The sequence below is a fragment of the Thunnus maccoyii genome, chromosome 18 (assembly GCF_910596095.1).
Source record: "Thunnus maccoyii chromosome 18, fThuMac1.1, whole genome shotgun sequence".
Taxonomy (NCBI): Eukaryota; Metazoa; Chordata; class Actinopteri; order Scombriformes; family Scombridae; genus Thunnus; species Thunnus maccoyii.
This window is the reverse complement of record NC_056550.1, coordinates 10,116,218-10,133,949: the sequence shown is the minus strand read 5'-3', so window position 1 is coordinate 10,133,949 and position 17,732 is coordinate 10,116,218. Positions and strand designations below refer to the sequence as shown.

The 17,732-nt window shown below is 38.7% G+C and overlaps 1 protein-coding gene across 4 annotated transcripts in view; it reads right to left on the bottom strand.

Moving 5' to 3' along the window:
• Positions 1–471: 471 nt before the first annotated feature.
• The window catches only part of emp2 (epithelial membrane protein 2), a 29,279-nt gene continuing 12,018 nt past the window's right edge, over positions 472–17,732 (bottom strand). For 2 of the 4 annotated variants that reach the window (XM_042392693.1, XM_042392692.1), the window contains exons 3-6: positions 5,302–5,634; positions 5,103–5,211; positions 4,885–5,025; positions 472–3,918 (exon numbers count right to left, since the gene is read on the bottom strand). In XM_042392693.1, coding sequence (XP_042248627.1) covers positions 3,749–3,918; positions 4,885–5,025; positions 5,103–5,211; positions 5,302–5,379 — 498 coding nt within the window. In that variant the 5' untranslated portion in view covers positions 5,380–5,634 and the 3' untranslated portion in view covers positions 472–3,748. Of the gene's footprint in view, positions 3,919–4,884; positions 5,026–5,102; positions 5,212–5,301; positions 5,635–15,871; positions 16,096–17,732 lie in introns of those variants that run through there. The other 2 variants (XM_042392691.1, XM_042392694.1) reach the window with 2 other exon arrangements.

Here is a 17,732-nt window from a genome sequence, read left to right as displayed (position 1 = left end):
GCCTCTGAATATACATGCAGGTCTATTTAAAGTTGCACAAGGGTGCAATCTGCCAACCTCTATTATTCAGAACTCAAAAACCCTTCAACCTTTACTAGCTATTGATATGGTAATTTTGGTTGTAGTTATTCATTTAATTATTGATCAGAGTTCCAAACTGATGGTTTAGTATATTTGATGAGACAAAATTAATTAATTGGCTATCAATTTTCCCTTTTTGAAGGGTTCCCCGAGGTGAATTTAATGCAATACAAATTCTATTATTTAATATAAACATTGATTATGTCTGATAGCCTTTTAAGCTGTTGCACCTACAGTAGCCTACAGTAAATTAATAACTTATTATATACAGTGTAATTTCCATGTAAGCCTGGCTTCATCACAGTGTATAATGAGTAGCCTATAGATGGATAACTCAATGACAAATTTGGCACAAACAAAGAAAATGTATTTATTGTGTAATACATTTATTGAGATCAACATCAGATGGGTGGGGCAACAGGAAAAAAAAATCTATAACTTCTTGCAGAGTCCTTTGGGTCTTTGTTCCTGAATCTGTTGGAGGTATGCCCGATCTGTTTTCATGAAGTAGAAACAAGTCAATTCTTTTCAGGAGTGTCGTCCAGGAGCAAGCAACAGCCTATTCTGTAGCCCGAAACTAAAGAACTAACGCTTACACATGGTGTAGTTATCTATCAGTCCACTGGGTGTCAATAGCAGACAAACATTTTAGTTTGATGACTAGCGAATACATGAAAGCGCAGTAATATATCTTACAGAATACAGAAGCTGCCATTGATGTTGTAGACAGAGGTAAAAATTAATAGCATGAATTTGTAATTTTATTTGCCTCAAAGAGTAAAAGCAAAAACTTTTGGATGAATCTGAAACTGTTAAAACATTGACTTTTTCAACATGTTTTATGAAGTGAAATGAGACTCGCAATCAATTTGGAATTAATACTTCATTAAGCATTAGAAATATTTCAATTGCAAAAAAAATGCTTACAAAACAAATCCCCATGAATACAGTTTTGGCTTCAACAACTCATATGATTGAATGTTTACTTGACTGATTATTTTGAATATGGTCCTATGGTTCTTTGTATAGGTCTATAATCACTAAGCTACAGTACATCAATGACATAAAACACACTACAGGAAAATTATCATAATCATAATGTAAAATATTTCCAAATAGAGATCAAGAGTAGCTCTAATAATAACTCAACTCTTAGAAGTGATTGCTGCGGTTTCCACTTCCAGCCTATTGTACAGCAACTACTTACTTTTCATCTCAACATAAGTTAAAGGGATTCACTGAAAGACAAGAACTTGCATGCAAAATGGAGGCTTATTAATCAGTGAAACACTCTGAAGATGAAACATATGGTCAACAAACATCACAATCTTGGCCTCCAATATGTTGTTTTGATCATGTTCAAGTATCATCTTGAAATAGCAGAGCAAAATCTTTACTTCCATTTCTTTTCCCTGAATCTTCATCATTGGTGAGCTAGTGAGTTACCAGGCTCTGTGGTCCAAACTTCGCCCAACATAAAAATATTTCTATGACAAAATAACCCAGTGCACATCTGAAGATGCATATAGTTGAACTGGGCACTTTCTATGCATTATTTGTTTCCTAGAAATGTTTCAGGTCCTAGCAGCTACCGAGTTAATACCCAACTGGTCTGCTTTAAATGTTTCAGCCCAAAACCACCACCAAGAAAGAGGAAAAGAAAACAGTTTACACAGTGCTACTGTGGGAGCAAACATTATCTCTACACTGCCACAAAGGTTATAGTTAGAAGTAATTCTGGGAATTGGTGGCAGATACAATACAGTAAAGAATTTATTGTTATTAAATGCCAGAGAACATGTGCACAGGGGTGTTAGATATGTGTCAGTAATAGACCAAATAAACAGTAGCCCGACCAGAGAGGGAAAGATATGACAAGACTTCACTACTTCATACATCCTCAATCACATGATGCTAAAATAAACTAAAATTGTTTTAAATAAATAGCTTTTGTATTTTTTTCAGTGAAGCTGTGAACAAAAAAAAGGTATAATAATAACAAAACATATTCATAATAATGAACAATAAGAAATAATGTTCTTGTTTCAAGTTTGTATGTTTCTATTTTCTCATTTTAAATCCCAAATATCACAGCACGTCATTGGTTTCTTTTCACCATTAAAACACATAAGTCAGTAACATAAGAATACAAACAACGGGTTAAAATTCTACGTATTTCAACTACTTTCTTCACTACACGTCCTGTATACTATGGTTAACATAAGATTCTTTATTTTTCTTTTTTTCTTTAAAGCTTTAGCATTTCAGTCTTAGAAATATTTTTGGGGGGCAATTACCTGAACTATACATACACAGCAAATATGTACAAAATAAATTCCGTTGACTATAGCTTCACAAAAAAATAATGGACCCTTTAGAAAGTCCAGGGGCTGTGTCCCAGTAAGACAAAACTCCTCACTTGTCTTCTTCAACTTTTATCCTTATTAATCAGATGTTTCAGACAAAAGTTGCTATGAATGGAGATGGAGGGAAGCAGGAGACAATGAGACAAGAGGAGGAGACAAATCAGTGTGTTGCAACACAGCTCAGGTTCTGTGTAACGACTGATGGAAAACATGGGAAGGCAGTAAGGGAAGAGGATAGTAAAGGTATGTTCTCACTAAATGCAGCAAGGAGCCTCAGCTAGATTACCTTGAGAGGCAGCTGGATTCACAAGATTGCCCGATCACATGAGAATCCATCTTGTCAGGCTTCAAGTTATGCACTTCTGTCAGACCAATTAGCATCCTATGAGGATTCTCGCATGATCTTGTGATCTCGCAAATCCACCTGCCTCATAAGGTATGACAGTGATAGACAGATGGTTCATCCAATCACCTGCCAAGTATTTTTTGAGAGTGCCAACCCTTTTCCGAACAGTTTCCAAGGACAACTTCTCAGATGGTTCTGTGTAACAAACCATCCAATTACCAACTAGATGGTCCTTTCCATTTATGTGCAGAGCAGTGAGTGAGTGATGAATGCAGCAAGGCAAGTGTATGCTCCGGTGCATTTGCATAGAGTAGATTTGACCTCAACTTTAGGCAAATTAACCTTTTCGAGCACAGTGTACCTAGCTAGCAAAAGTCAGATTACACTTTTCAAACTAGGAATTGCTGACTGAATGTGAATTAAAGCCAATACAGTAATGAGTACAAGTAAAAACAAATGCTTCCAGAAAGATATTTTAGTGGCTGTCATGCATGACAACAGAAAAACAAGGACCGCCCAACTCAGAGTGGGTCTATCCCGTCGACTGTCAGCAGTATTTCTGAGGCACTTGTTTGGAAAAAAATCTACAGTATGGCCCGTCAACTGAGCACACTGGGAATCTGGGGGGTCGTCATGCATCTTTGCCACATTCAGTGAGAACACTGTACCGTAAGGAAGGAGAAGGGCGTGGCCATTTGTGCCTGCAGTGAAAGGGGTTTTGAGTGCGTAAGGTGGGAAAAACTGTAATGCTGAATGCTTTACTGGTGTATCGTCTGGTTGAAATTATGGTGGATTCTTCTTTATCTGCAATGGCATTTTAAAATCTAAGTGTTAGAAAGAGAAAATGTGCATACATGTTTGTTGAGGAAAACTGTATGTCTGTATGCATATATGTCCAAGTGTTCCTATTCATATATTTGTATATCTGCGTGCCTGTACGTCAAGACCATCACATCTATTTGCGTTTCCTGAGCACCAAGTACATGAGGCCACTGATGAGAGTCATGGGGAAGCTAATCCAGGCCAGGATATAGGAGGATCCGTAAGTGCCTTCCTTAAGACTGGACACATGAAAGGAATTTTTCTGAGCCGTGTAGATGGACGCCCCGATCATCACACACAGAGCTGAGAAGAGGAGAGAGGATGAGGAGGATGGAAATTAGACAAGATATTTGATGAATTAATGTCATTCAAACATTCAAAGATATTCAACCAGCCAGTAGGGGCCACTAAAGTTTTATTTTGCCTCACTCAGCCCAAGACATCCCTTGTTATATACTGTTCTGAAGCCCTAAACTGAGATTTTAAGATTCTACAGCTTCACATGCCAGAGTTGGCTAACCTGGACTAGCTTAACTTTCCCTTTCCTCCAAATTGAAACAGCTGACTTATTGAGCGCTTTCCCCATCACCAACTGTGCAATGCTAAGTTAGATAACAGAGCTTTAAAGCTGAAATCTGTAATTTCTTAAAATGAATAGTGTATATCATGTTTAAACAGTGTTCATTAGTGGTTGAGTCTCAGTTATTAGGGAGGTCTCCACATTCTGCCATTGTTAATTGATTGACCTTTCCTGGTTGACAACATCTAATTTCAAGTTTCTTGGTTAAGTTGATGACATTTCACTGGACACCAAACACCCACAAGATGAGACAATGAGAATAAACACTGAATTTCCAACGATGTGAGGAAATTTAAAGATTTCAGATTAAACCTCACACTTGGGATGAGACTCAATATCGTCTTAGGCTAAGAGTACACATTCCCATGTTGTGGGACTTTTGTTAATGTCAAATTGCAGAATAACCTTATTCAATATGAAGTACCAAACCAAGTCACATGTATGCTCATGTGGTTCAGATCTTGGCTGCATTAAGATAAGATCTTGAAATTTTACATTCAGAGGTGGTCAGCTCGCATTCTTATCCAACCTCAGAAATGTATAAATCTTTCCACAATTTGGGAACTGCAAGGATTATTCATTCATTTATGACAATGCTGGCTAACATGCTCACACAGAAAAACAAGTCAGTATCTGTGTTTGGTAATTGAAAACAACGGTCAGGATAAATGCTTGTGTGTGTCACTCACAGGCCAGTAGCTGGATAATAGCAGTGAAAATGAATCTCTCCCCCTGTTTGAGCCTGAAGAGCTGAAGAATGAAGACAAAGAAGCTGACACAACATAACATGGTGGCCAGGATCATAGTAGCCTGGACTGCTTGCAGGTAGGCTGAGGAGAAAGAGGAGAGGAGGTGTTACAACACAAACATACACACACAAGCTACATAGAGTTATACACTGCCTTACCTGCATCAACAGTGTGGCTGTCCTCCACAGGGTAGCAGGTGGCGTTACAGGAGTACCACAGGTCAGTGTAGATCAAATCCCGTCCAGGTTGAGATACCACCCACCATGCCTACATCAGAGAAGGACAGAGAGACGGTTAAAATAGTGAAAATGTCCCTGCTTTTTGTCAAATGTATGTCCATTCTTGGTTTATACTCACATTGTGTATGGTTGAAACAAAGAGGAGGATGGCTGCTGCCACATGGAAGAGGACGATGAAAGCTAAGATAATCAACATGGCTGCCCTTCTGTCTGGCTAACTTGTCTGCTGGTTGTTGCCCGTTGGTCAGGCCAGTTAAATATCTTGCAGGCTGCTTCAGCGGCTGTCTTTGTCTCTCACTGGCTGAATGTGCAGAATTCGCGTTTTGGCTTTTGGTGGGTGACAGTCCTGCTGGATGACTGCTTCTGTGTGTTTATGCTGGTTGTCAGACAGGCTGGTTTGCAGGCCAATAGTCAGGGGTGGATCAAGGTCCGTCACATGAAAGGAGCCTGTCTGGAGCAACATATAGATGTCATATTTTAATACCACACACAAACACATGAACAATTCCTTGTTTGCCATCTGGTTATATCAAGCACACAGGTAAAATTATTGCAGAGGTTCTGCTAGGTAGCCTGAAATGTTGAACATATACAAACTTGTTATATATTCAACTGCAGAAAACGTACATATTTATCTATTGGGAGGGCCAGTGATGACTTAAATGACATAAAAGATGACATAAAAGGAAAGGAGAGGTAAGAAACACATTGCTATTATTGCTTTGATTGAAAAAAAACATGTATTTTATACAGATAAAGCAGCTTTAACATTTTTGCTGCAGTATTGATGCACAGGAGAAAAACTCAGTTGTATATGCAGGATAAATTCAGCATCTATGTGGACGTTAACGACTGATACAGAGCCGCTGCATATCTTTGAATTGTGTCAATATTTTGTGAGACTCCAAACTCACTGAGAGGGAATGAATATAGTGTACAGTGCCATTAGAGTAGGGTTCATGTGCACTCACAGCAACTGTTACATCTGCAACCAATTAACAAAATACAACATTTCTATACACAACTGTGAAAAATGCAGGGTTAATGAAACAGCCAGAGAAATATTTGCAGTCTTAAAGTCTTCCCTCAAATTACAGAAAATGCCTCTGAGATGTGAGACAGAGTGTGTATATGTGTGTGTGTGTGTGTGTGTGTGTGTGTGTGTGTGTGTGTGTGTGTGTGTGAGAGAGAGAGAGAGAGAGAAAGAAAGAGAGAGAGAGAGCTGTATCTGCACAATTACAATATGTGGGAGTGTGCTGTTTACTCTGCAGTGATTGAAGGCCTTAATCCTGACTACAACTTGTTGAGGGAAGTGGGGAGTTGACTGTTTACATTTCCAAATGGTCAATCTGTGATGTGTGCAGTCAGGATGGAGCAGAATATAACACGCTATATTAGCATAGCATAGCAGTATTAGCAAACAATGCCAAGAATGCCAAGGCACTAAAGATGATGCATACTGTAGGAGGTCAAGGATCACACATGAGGGTTACATACTGTAAATCACATGCGTGACTTTGGCATTTGTAGCGTTACAACACAAGCTAAATGTCCAGAAATGTATGGCTTAAGAAAACACTGTTGACAATCATAACAGGTGTGCATGTGTGTGTGTGTGTATGTGTGTGTGAGGGGTCTGTCATAGGCTACTTTCGGGGACAAATTTCAAACTAAAGATCAGTTGATTAGGGATGGCTTGTCCAACTGGGGACAAAAGCTGTGTCCAAAAAATTAAATCAAAGCAAAGCAAATCAAATCAAGTTTGCATAATGTTCCCAAAAGTGACCTGGGACAACATGTATGTGTGTGTGTGTGTGTGTGTGTGTGTGTGTGTGTGTGTGTGTGTGTGTGTGTGGTCTGTCATAGGCTACTTTCAGGGACAAATTTCAGACTTAGAACCAGTTAATTGGGGATGGTTTGTCCAATTGGGGACAAAAACCGTGTCTCCAATTGGTAAAATGCTGATTTTTGGGTCAGTGGTTATGGTTAGGGCAAGTCTCAAGGAAATTAATGTAAGTCTATGTAATGTCCCCAAAAGTGACCTAGGACAACGTGTGTGTGTGTGTGTGTGTGTGTGTGTGTGTGTGTGTGTGTGTGTAAGCCTCAGCTTAAGATATGATCATCTACTGAGGCTGGAATTTTGTTTATGCACTTTTCTGTCTGAACTTTTTTGAGAATCAAGGACTTAAATGACTTTAGCAATATTGTTACTCTTTTTGTAGGAATACCCAGTTTGTGTGTTGCTGTCCTTTATTTTTGTTAGTATATTCTACTGTGTACTGTCTTGAGGGGAAAATTCCATTAATAAAGCAAAAACATCCAGAATCCCATGTGTTTGTTTATTCAGGAAAGGATTTTGCTTAGCATATAAAATGCTTTGTCAGCAGTCATACTGCTACACACATCACATAAGACACAATTCTGAAAACTAGAATATTTTTCTATCCATGAACACAATTTTAACAGCTGTTTTGCAACTTAGTGACATCTCTGATACCACTAAGATTGTAGTCTGTTCTCGTGTACACTGTATACATCAAACTATCCCACACATACATTTACACATATGATTTTGATTTTGGTAACTGCCTAAACTCCCACATAAGTGAACACTTCAGAAGCTGAGAAGGCAGGGGTACAAACATGTTTAAAAGGACATGTGAGTGCACATACACACACACATACACACACAGAGCCAGACAACAGAGGAATTAGCCTTCTCCGCCAAAATGGAGTCACAGTAAAAACAGCCTCTCCCCGCCGACAGGAAGCAGGCCACAGTTTTTGTGTGTGTGAGCATGTGGCTATGGGGTGTTGCCAGAGGTCCTCCCTGTCTGAGGTGCAGGGGAGGTGGAGATAGAGGGTGAATAGTAAAAAGTTTGGTGGGTTGGGCATCAAAAGTAAGATATACACTTTACATCATGAGACATGGGGTTTAGGGTTTAGACAGAAATGTAAACTGCAACTGCTTTTTCAAAACCAAATGTCCCTGATGACAGTACTCTGAGAATGAAACTGGAGAAAACAATGACCTGGTGACACACAGTCTAATTTGCACCTGAACCTTTTTCAATATCACACAAGTGGAGCAGGAATTGATCATGTATAAGCCTGCATTTGATTCAGTAAAAATATATCCTGAAGCAGTGCCAGCCTATAAAGTTTTGCATATGGTAGTTATAGTTCTCCATATGTTTTATACATGACATTTACATCATATACAAAACATGAAAGTACAGTAAGTCTAAGCCGACTAAATTAGTATATAAACTATATTGTAGGATCTATAAAATCTATGTGAAAGTAACTATAATCATTAAAGACAATATTTTATGAATTATATACAAAGCATATAGCCATTGTATAGTTTACATCGTAGATGATAAATTGTGTACATGTGAGAACATGTAATAGTGTGTTAGTGATAGGTCACACTGAGTGAAAATGTGAGACACAAACTTATTTTTAGGACTGGGAACAGGCTTTCGCAGATTCAAATGTTGGTCTGGCTTTCGCAGATTCAAATGTGTAAAACTTCCCAGAAAGTCGGCCAGATATAACATTTCATAATCACTGTTGTGTCTCTGCGGCACCCAATCAGACTCCAGGTTTGACCTGAGCAATGCTATTGGAGAGTAAGAGGAAAAATGGAGGAGACAGAGTCGAGGGAAGGCAAGCCGACGTAACAACCAATAATTGAATTCACTGAATCCATTACAAAGCATCTCTCTGGCATTTAACTATATTCTGACCTGCAGGAACATTCTTTGGAGCAGTGAGTAATCTCCTGGACATGTACACACACACACACACACACACACACACACACACATACACACAGCTGGATCTGATTCTGTCTACAGCTGCCTTCTTGTCTCAGTGAAGAGAAGAGGAAGGGAGGAGCGAGGGAGGAGCCAGAGAGAGAAAGAAGGGAACCCCATTGGAGGGAAATGGAGGGAAGAGAGAAAAACAAAAACATGAGCGTAAACGCACACACACACATACTCTGATGTACACACACACACACACACATATACAATACCGCAAATATATAGCCTGACATAAAAACAAGAAACTCACAGACACAGTTGGGATAATTAAAGTTAATTCAAACAATGTAGACAACAGACATAAAAGCCTGGTGATGTATGTGCTGCTTGTGTAATTATATATATATATGCCTCTTTGTGTGTGTTTGCGTCATAAAAAAAGATTTATCACTTTGATTGTCCCAAGATGAATGAATATAATGAAGGGTAACTATCCAAAAACTGCAATTATACTGACTTATTATTGTCATTACTTATGATCTCTTTCTTTCAGGAGATAAAAGTGGCTGTAAAAGCTGACCTCATATGCCCACTACTTTGATTTTACTGAGCATAATATAATAATAATCCCATTATAATGAGTAATATATCCAATTTTTTGGAGTAGTGAACCAAACATGCTCCATTATTCCTATTTATAATGGTTATATACTACTCTCTTCATCTCTCTTTCTCTTTTTTGCTGTCACTCAACACACACACACACCCTTTCAACAAACAGACACACACATAACCCCAAGAGTGATATTCCCTAGGGATCCATGGGAACGGTGTTGCCTTACAGAGTTTTCACTCAGCGCTGATAGTAAAGTGTGAAAGCACCAATGCTCACCTCTGACACCAGGCAACAGCTGCAGACACACACAACCATATCCACATGCATGCCATATACATTAGCCTCACTAGTCTGGTATGCATAACACTAATTTCACAGATCTCATGCCTTATCATGATAGACACATGCACACACTGAGGTGACAGCTGTGGCGTGTCAATCAACAGAACAAGCGACTAGTAACCTATATAATAATATATATATAATCCTATATTCATTATTCATCACTTGGGTCATTAAAGGATTATAATCTGGATTGCAATGCACTGAAAAAATGGTAGACTACTGCTGTCCCATGAAAAAAAGAAAAAGGAAGCTGTAAATAGAAGCAGGTTTATGCAAAATAGTATTTTTCTCTGTGAGGCTAATGTCTTTAGAGCTATACAAAGTAGGTTTATATCTGGTTTCAGGGGCTCTATGTTCAATCAACACATAAAAGAATGACAGAAAGTTTCTACATTAGTAAGAAAAGGTGCTTTTTTGTCCATAACAGCAGTATTGCACCATGCCATATCACTTTCTGCATTATTATTATCCAGTGTTTTGTTACTTGATGTAGCAGTTGTCCTTTATGTCAGACTTTCAGCAACCCAAACAGGCGGGGCAGGGACGGATAGCGTTCTGTGTAATCACAGAGGTAGGGTGATAGATTCTATCAGACTTCAGCCGCCTCGTCTGACACACACACTGACAAACAGGCGCAAATGCTACCATTCCTCCTCTCCACTCAGCCTTATAATAGGAGGCTGGGGGACTCGGTGCAAGAGTGCAAGTGTGTGTGTGTGTGTGTGTGTGTGTGTGTGTGTGTGTGTGTATGTGTGTGCCGACCGGTTCCCTTGCCTGGTGGAAAATGCTGACTTTTAATGTCCTTTTTTTACTCTTTTCATAAAACACAAAGCCACAGACTTAACTGGGCCTCTGACTCTCACTCCCCCGTCTCTCTCACTGTCCCACTCTCCCGGTGTGTGTCTCTCTCTCTCTCTTTCTGTCTTTGGCCATGGAAAAACTGATTGAGGAAGAGAAAAGGCAAGAAAGCTTCCAGTGGAGCCCTCTGGCCCCTTATGAGGTTGTACAGCTGAGACTGAAATGCAACATTTCCTCTTCAAAAATCTTCAGTCTGGACTACTTGCTATGACTCACTATAAGGGGATGTTCAGTCTTGAGTGCTTCATTTTGTTATGCATGGACATTTATAATATGTTTATAGCACCATAAACGAATGCTAATAAAGTTTTTAAGAGACCGAACTTCATATTTGTTCTAGTATACAAAACTGGTGGAAAAACAAAATGTTAATGGAATTTTGAAAATCTAAAAGACAGACCACACTTGTTAAAACATGTCTTAATTACAAATTGCTCTATAGGGAACAACAATAAAAGCTACAATTTGCAGTAACAGCTCATAAAAGTCTCTGTTCTGCCGCATTTGAAGATAATTTCTTTTGCGTTGTAGATATTATGGTGTGTCAAGTGTTGTCCACATATCTTTGCTTAGTATTTTTGTTCTGAAGGTTCAAAAGTAGCCACAGTATCAACTTGGAAGGGATCAAAGTCATCATCCAGATGTCAGTTAGCGCCCCATGTGTGTGTGTGTGTGTACACAACAACAATAGCAAGAGCTAAGGCTTATTTTTAGAGAAAACACAAAAGGCACATCTTCCTTGGAGCCTTGCCATAGACCAAACAAAGCTTTGTTTAGGGAAGAGCACACAAAAACCTGTAGATATACACACACACACACACACAGACAGGCACAAATGTACACACACACATAGTTTGTTAAGGATATATGAGCAGTCAGTGAATGCGGAGCAAGAACAGAATTACAACTATAACCACATTCCCTAAAGCAACAACTAAATTATTTTACATGAAGGATTTACAAGAAGACTTTTATCAACAAGAACAGTGTCCAGCTGCTACTCTTAAACAATCAAGCAGCCTTGTGGGGCAGATAACAAAACTGGATGAAAGATGCTTAAACAACTTTGCTATTTACACATCTTTACCACTAATGGGGTAAAACTTTTACAGTTTGGCTTGAGGGTGTCACCACAGGATGGGCCTTGCTGACTGTGTCCTATTTTAGGGACAGGATCCAACCCAGCCCACTTTTCTAGACCGAATATTGTGCATCAGGTCAACATGGCTGCCCTCAAAGATTCCTTAAAATGTAACCAATTATAATAAAAATAATGTAACATCGTGAATGTACCATAGGTCCATCCTGAGAGGTTAGCCATGTCATGAGGAAAGGAGGCTCAGGCTCAGTCTGTCTCTTTCAGAGGCTCCTTGAATTGAGACACACCTGTTGTTACCAAGTCCCAAGTCTCTGTCCCTTTTTAGGTTCAACTAGGGCTGCAACTAATGATTATTTTTATTATTGATGAATCTGCTGATTGTTTTCTCGATTAATCAATTAATTTGTCTGTTAAAAGTCAGAAAACAGTAAAAAAAAAAAAAAAAAAACTGTTATGATTTCTTAAAACCCAAGGTGATGTCTTCAAATGTCTTGATTTGTGTGATCAACAAATTCCAAAGATATTCAGTTTATGATCATGTATGACATACAAAAGTTTCAAATCCTCACATCTGAGAAGCTGCAACCAGCACATATTTTATTTTATTCAATTTTTCCTTGAAAAATAAGTACAACATTTATCAAAATAATTGCTGATTAATTTTCTGTCAACTAACTAACTGATTAATCAACTAATCATTGCAGCTCTAACTCACAACATATCTTCTTCAGTCTTTCAGACTTATGCTCAGCTGTGCTTTTAGTTTACTGTTAACAGTATCATGCTATCATGCTTGGTTTGCATGTTAGTCTAGCATTCTATTGGCATGTAACAACTGAATGAAGGTGAAAGCCCAACACAAGGCACAGCCAATAATGTTGGCTGAGGAAATACCGCATAGGACAACAATGCAATACCTTGACTATAGTCAACTATTTCAATCCACTGCACTGACACTAAGATCCCAATACAAGATTGTCAATTTAGTTCTCCAGATTCTAAATGAAAGGGAAGTGATCCTTTTAACAACTGTACTTATTGGAAGGCTAGCATGTCAAGTTGAGTAAATTGTTACAGATATCTTTAGTTGCAGCTGTAAACATGTAGTGGATATAAAGTGTTTAGAAAACACAGACCAAATGTTAAATTGAAATGCCAATGAATGTTATCAGCATTCACAGCTCAGATGGACAACAACACTGTTGTTACAAACAGAACTTTTTATAATGGTCATGAGACTGTTTTATTACCGGCAACACAAGCCTAATAACTTGACATTTACAACATCTTTTATTATGAGTCTATTACTATTATTATTATCTATTATTATAAATTCAAAATCTGTGAGAGGCTCTGGATTGTCCATATAAAGTTATACGAGGCTTGCTTCGTTAAGGGCTTTAAAATTAAATATTGTAGCTAGGTTGAAATCTGTACTGTTTGTATAATTTGTACTTTGTTGCAAAGGACCTTGTTTAGTAATCAAGAACCTAAAAAATGGACAAATGCTCACAATGACACCCACATGCACACAACTGTCTTTCCTGCTGGGTTTAAAGACATCCTTTGGTCACAGGAATTCTTTCATGTTGGACACTGACATGGTTTTTAGGTTTGTGTGTGTGTGTGCGTGTGTGAGTGTGTGTGCATACCTTTTCACACACATTCATAATGTGACAGCACTGAGTAATGAATCCCACATGACAAAGAGAAGTTGGGGAACACCTGAGACCTCCACTCACATCTCAACAAACTTCTCATCCCTCCATCCTCCACCTATTCTTCTCTCAATCACTTGTCAAACTCACACTTGTCCTTGATAGTTTTCATCTGTTAGCGCCTTTTAAAAGCTCACCCTAACTCTCCTCCTGACTAATCCTCCTGCTATCAAATATCACACACCTCTCTGCTCCTGCTGCATTCGGGATGACTGAAAATACTTTCAAATTAACACTGGCATTGTGCCTTTAAAACTCTCAGTCCTTGTGTCACATCACATCAAGTTAGTGAGAGCGAGACGGTAAATACTTGGGGAGCTATGCTACATCAGATGGAGAAATTAGCTCTGCTTGAGTGGAGCTTGACTCTGGTGGAACTCAAACACCCCACCTTTAAATGACTTTCTTCGGGCCAGTCTAGAAGTCTACTTTGCTATCCACTGCACTACAGAGCAAATTTCCTGTAATGGCTACAACAATATTTGAATGGACCGACAACAACTTTGGCAAATTTGTGTTGATAACAGTTTCCATCAAAAAGTTGCCAGAACACATGCTGCTCTTTAAACTATAATTCATTCAGATGTCTGCATGGTTGCTTAACATGATTCTTCACATATTTGTATGTCTGATGACTGGTGGGCTCATGAAACTAAATTAAAAGTTGGGAGGGAAGAGGAGAGGAGAGGAGAGGAGAGGAGAGGAGAGAAGAGAAGAGAAGAGAAGAGAAGAGAAGAGAAGAGAAGAGAAGAGAAGAGTTGTTATAAAATTAAATGTTTGTTTGACCTTATACACTTACAGCTGCATTGTAATATATAAAAAAGGAATGCTTTGGGGGTTTTTTTTCCATTTCATTCATCATAAAGTTTCTCTTGTAGATCTAGACCGCCAGCATCACAAGAACATGTGTGAAATCAGTGATGGAGAGGATTTTCTTGAAACTTGCACTTGCACAATTTAAAGTGCATGTTGCAACATGGAGTGGTCCAAAATCAAGTTTCATAATCTCCCTTCTATTCCTTTTTCATCTATCTCTGCCTTTTCCCAAGCAGTGTGTGCGCAACAATCTGTAATCACCTGTCCAAAAGATTAGTGTGCTTGTAACCTTTGCATGTCACATGCTGTTTAATCCTCAGTGCTTTTCCAAAAAGGCAAGGTTTTCCACTGAATTTATTCTCCATCAGCCTCCATGCAAACAGTGCTGATAAGGATGAGTTCCAACCTCTGTAAGCCAGTCGAAACTCTAACCATGGAAAGCCTGGACAAAGCTGTTGTTTTCAACCACAAGAGGGCGCCCCCATGAATTTTACTAAATGTCTCATCAGAACTAAAATGCATAAACTCAGTCAGTGATGCAAGAGTGGGTTAACAGTAGCCTATTATTATGCACTTATAGGGCATATAATGCACTTTAGAGCCTGTTCTGATCAGTTCAATAACACACTTACATTCATGTAATCCAATAGTAGAAATGCTACCAAACTAATAGCCTACTACACAAACACTATAGGGAACTTTTAAGTTTAAGGAGAGAAATAATAGCAGTAGCTTTATAAAAAAAAAAAAAGAATCTAATATGTAGGCAATGTATAACAAGGTCACTGCAAACTACAAAAGGCCATGTGAATATTATTTGAATTGAGTGTTACCATATGGGAAAGCTTACAAATGCAAAGTAGTTTAAGTTCACTAAAAAAGTCTAATGAGTAATCCAGCAGAGACATTTCCTTAGAGGACACACATACTTCCTGTGTCCACTGAAACAAACAAAAAAAGCTTATCTTCCTTTGAAACGCACTAAACATTCATTCACTGCACTCAGACAAATTAATTTCACACACATACACACACTGGCTGACAACGCCCCTTTCATTTTCATCGTCTAAGAGTTGGAGCCACTCAGCAGAAGCTGAGTTATGATCTGCGTAAAAAGAAAAAAAAAACCCACAGGGGAAAACACGGCAGTAAGAGCTCCTGAAAAAATCCACTGTATTAAACAAAATAAACCCTTCCTAAAATAATAAAGCGATAGGAGACTGTAATACAAATATCCCCACAGAGCCCGGATTATTTTAGGAATGTATCCCAGAGCAGTACGAGGATATTAAACTATAAACTCATCACAAAGAAATTTCAACTAATTATAGAAGTATTAGTGGATTATTAAAGAGACGTTTCACAACCATACTGGATTTGAAAGTGACATAAATCACATGTAAGCTAGAGAAACTTCAGTGCAGCATTCAGACAATATGCAAACTAAAAATATTAAGTTTACCTACCGAGTTTGGAGCGAGAGGGATACAAAGCTGTGCGTTGCGTTCCAGGTGTGGCCGTGTAGCGATTTTTAAAAAAGGGGGGGAAATTAGGGGATAGTAAATTGAGAAAAAGTATTGCAAGAAACAGTCTCCAAACGTGACGAAACAGCAGCTGGAGATCCTACTAGTAGTCCCCCCAAAAAAAGTTAGAGACGCACGTTCTCTGGCCCGGCTGTCGGGAACGCGCGGGGGAGGCGCTGGAGATGGAGCTGGGTGTGGTTTGGGGATTTAATATACTGTGAGAGGTAGCCTAAGTGTGTGTGTGTGTGTGTGTGTGTGTGTGTGTATGTGTGTGTGTGTGTGTGTGTGTGTGTGTGTGTGTGTGTGTTTGTGTGTGTGTGTGTGTGACAAGAGTTTTTTAGGCTCGGCGGGAAAAAAAAGTGTACAAAAAATCATTATGGGAGTCAGAGGTGAAGTTTAAAAGTCTGTTTCCTCACATGGCTGACAGACTGAGAGGGAGAGGAGGCAATAGAGGGCAGAAAAAGGAGGCCAGACGGAGAGGGAGACAAAAGGAAATTAAAAAGATAAAAGGGGATGAAAAGTCAAGAAGAGGAAGGCATGATGGAGAAAGAATAATGAAAATAAGAGAGGAGGGGAGCGAGGGAGGAAATGGATAAAAGAGAAATGGAGGGTTGAAAATGAGCACATAATTTTCTTAATACTCTCATGTATGCATTTGTTATCATTTTAAATCCCTTCACACATATATAGGCCTAAACTTCACATCAATGAGACCGTTACTCTGCACACAGTTTTCCTCTTGGAGATAAGAGTCTTTTTTTGCACATTTTCATTCATATAAAAGGTCCATGTGTTGAGGTCACTTTCCTATGCTTTGTGTTTGCATAACCTTTGACTACTCTATTTGTATTTTTATCCCATTCTGAGTCACCAGGGAATACTCCTTCTTTCACGGCTGTAGTGTTTCTGCACCACGCCTCCCTGAACAGGGTGGGCAGCACTGAGAGGTTTGGATTTTCTGTTGATGAAGTTTGGTTTTCTGTAGGTGGCAGTCTTTTCTTCATTGCTCAGCTGGGGCAATGCTCATAATACAACTCATAGTAACTAAAATATCCTTCTGTTTCTTCCTAACTACTACGGACTAACTTCCTTGATGTAATATTTACGCCCATGGCTTTCATTGCCAGGATATAGCAATCAACAACATATCAGATAAAATATATAATATTTATATATAATATTTTTTCTCTCCGTCTACCAGCTACAGCAATCAAATTCTACCTTCTGTCCTCTCTCTGCCAAGCCTCTCCAGCACTAAATTACTTTTACGGCAGTTTCTGCAGTCATTCTTATATACTAGAGCATATTTGGTGAGTGCTCAAGACGATCATGCGTCATCATCTTTCACTTCCAACATTCTACCCTCTATGAAATGTCCCTTTTTTTGTACAGTATATGATTTGACTAAATTTTATGTTTTTACGTTGGTCTGCAACATTTCAGTCAGTTAACTTGGATTATTCATCTCAGTAGAACCAATAAGCTTAAATGAAGGTTAGATATATATAAAAAAAGGTGTCAGGTATCAGATGAGTGGTGACGGGGGTTGGTGTCTTTCTATGTGGCCGTACATACATTCTCAGTTCCATCCATCCAGTGCTATCAATTATAAATGATATTTTATTCCAACTAAATTATTTTCTACTCTTTTTTTTTTTTTTTTTTTTTTACTTTTCCTAGTGTCACTGCATAGTAACTTTTAATAACTGACCAGTGAAGGGTGCAAAATGCCTTTGTTTATACAGTATAATGCCACACCCATCACTAAAGGCGAACCACCTCTGGGGCTGAGTTGACAAACAAC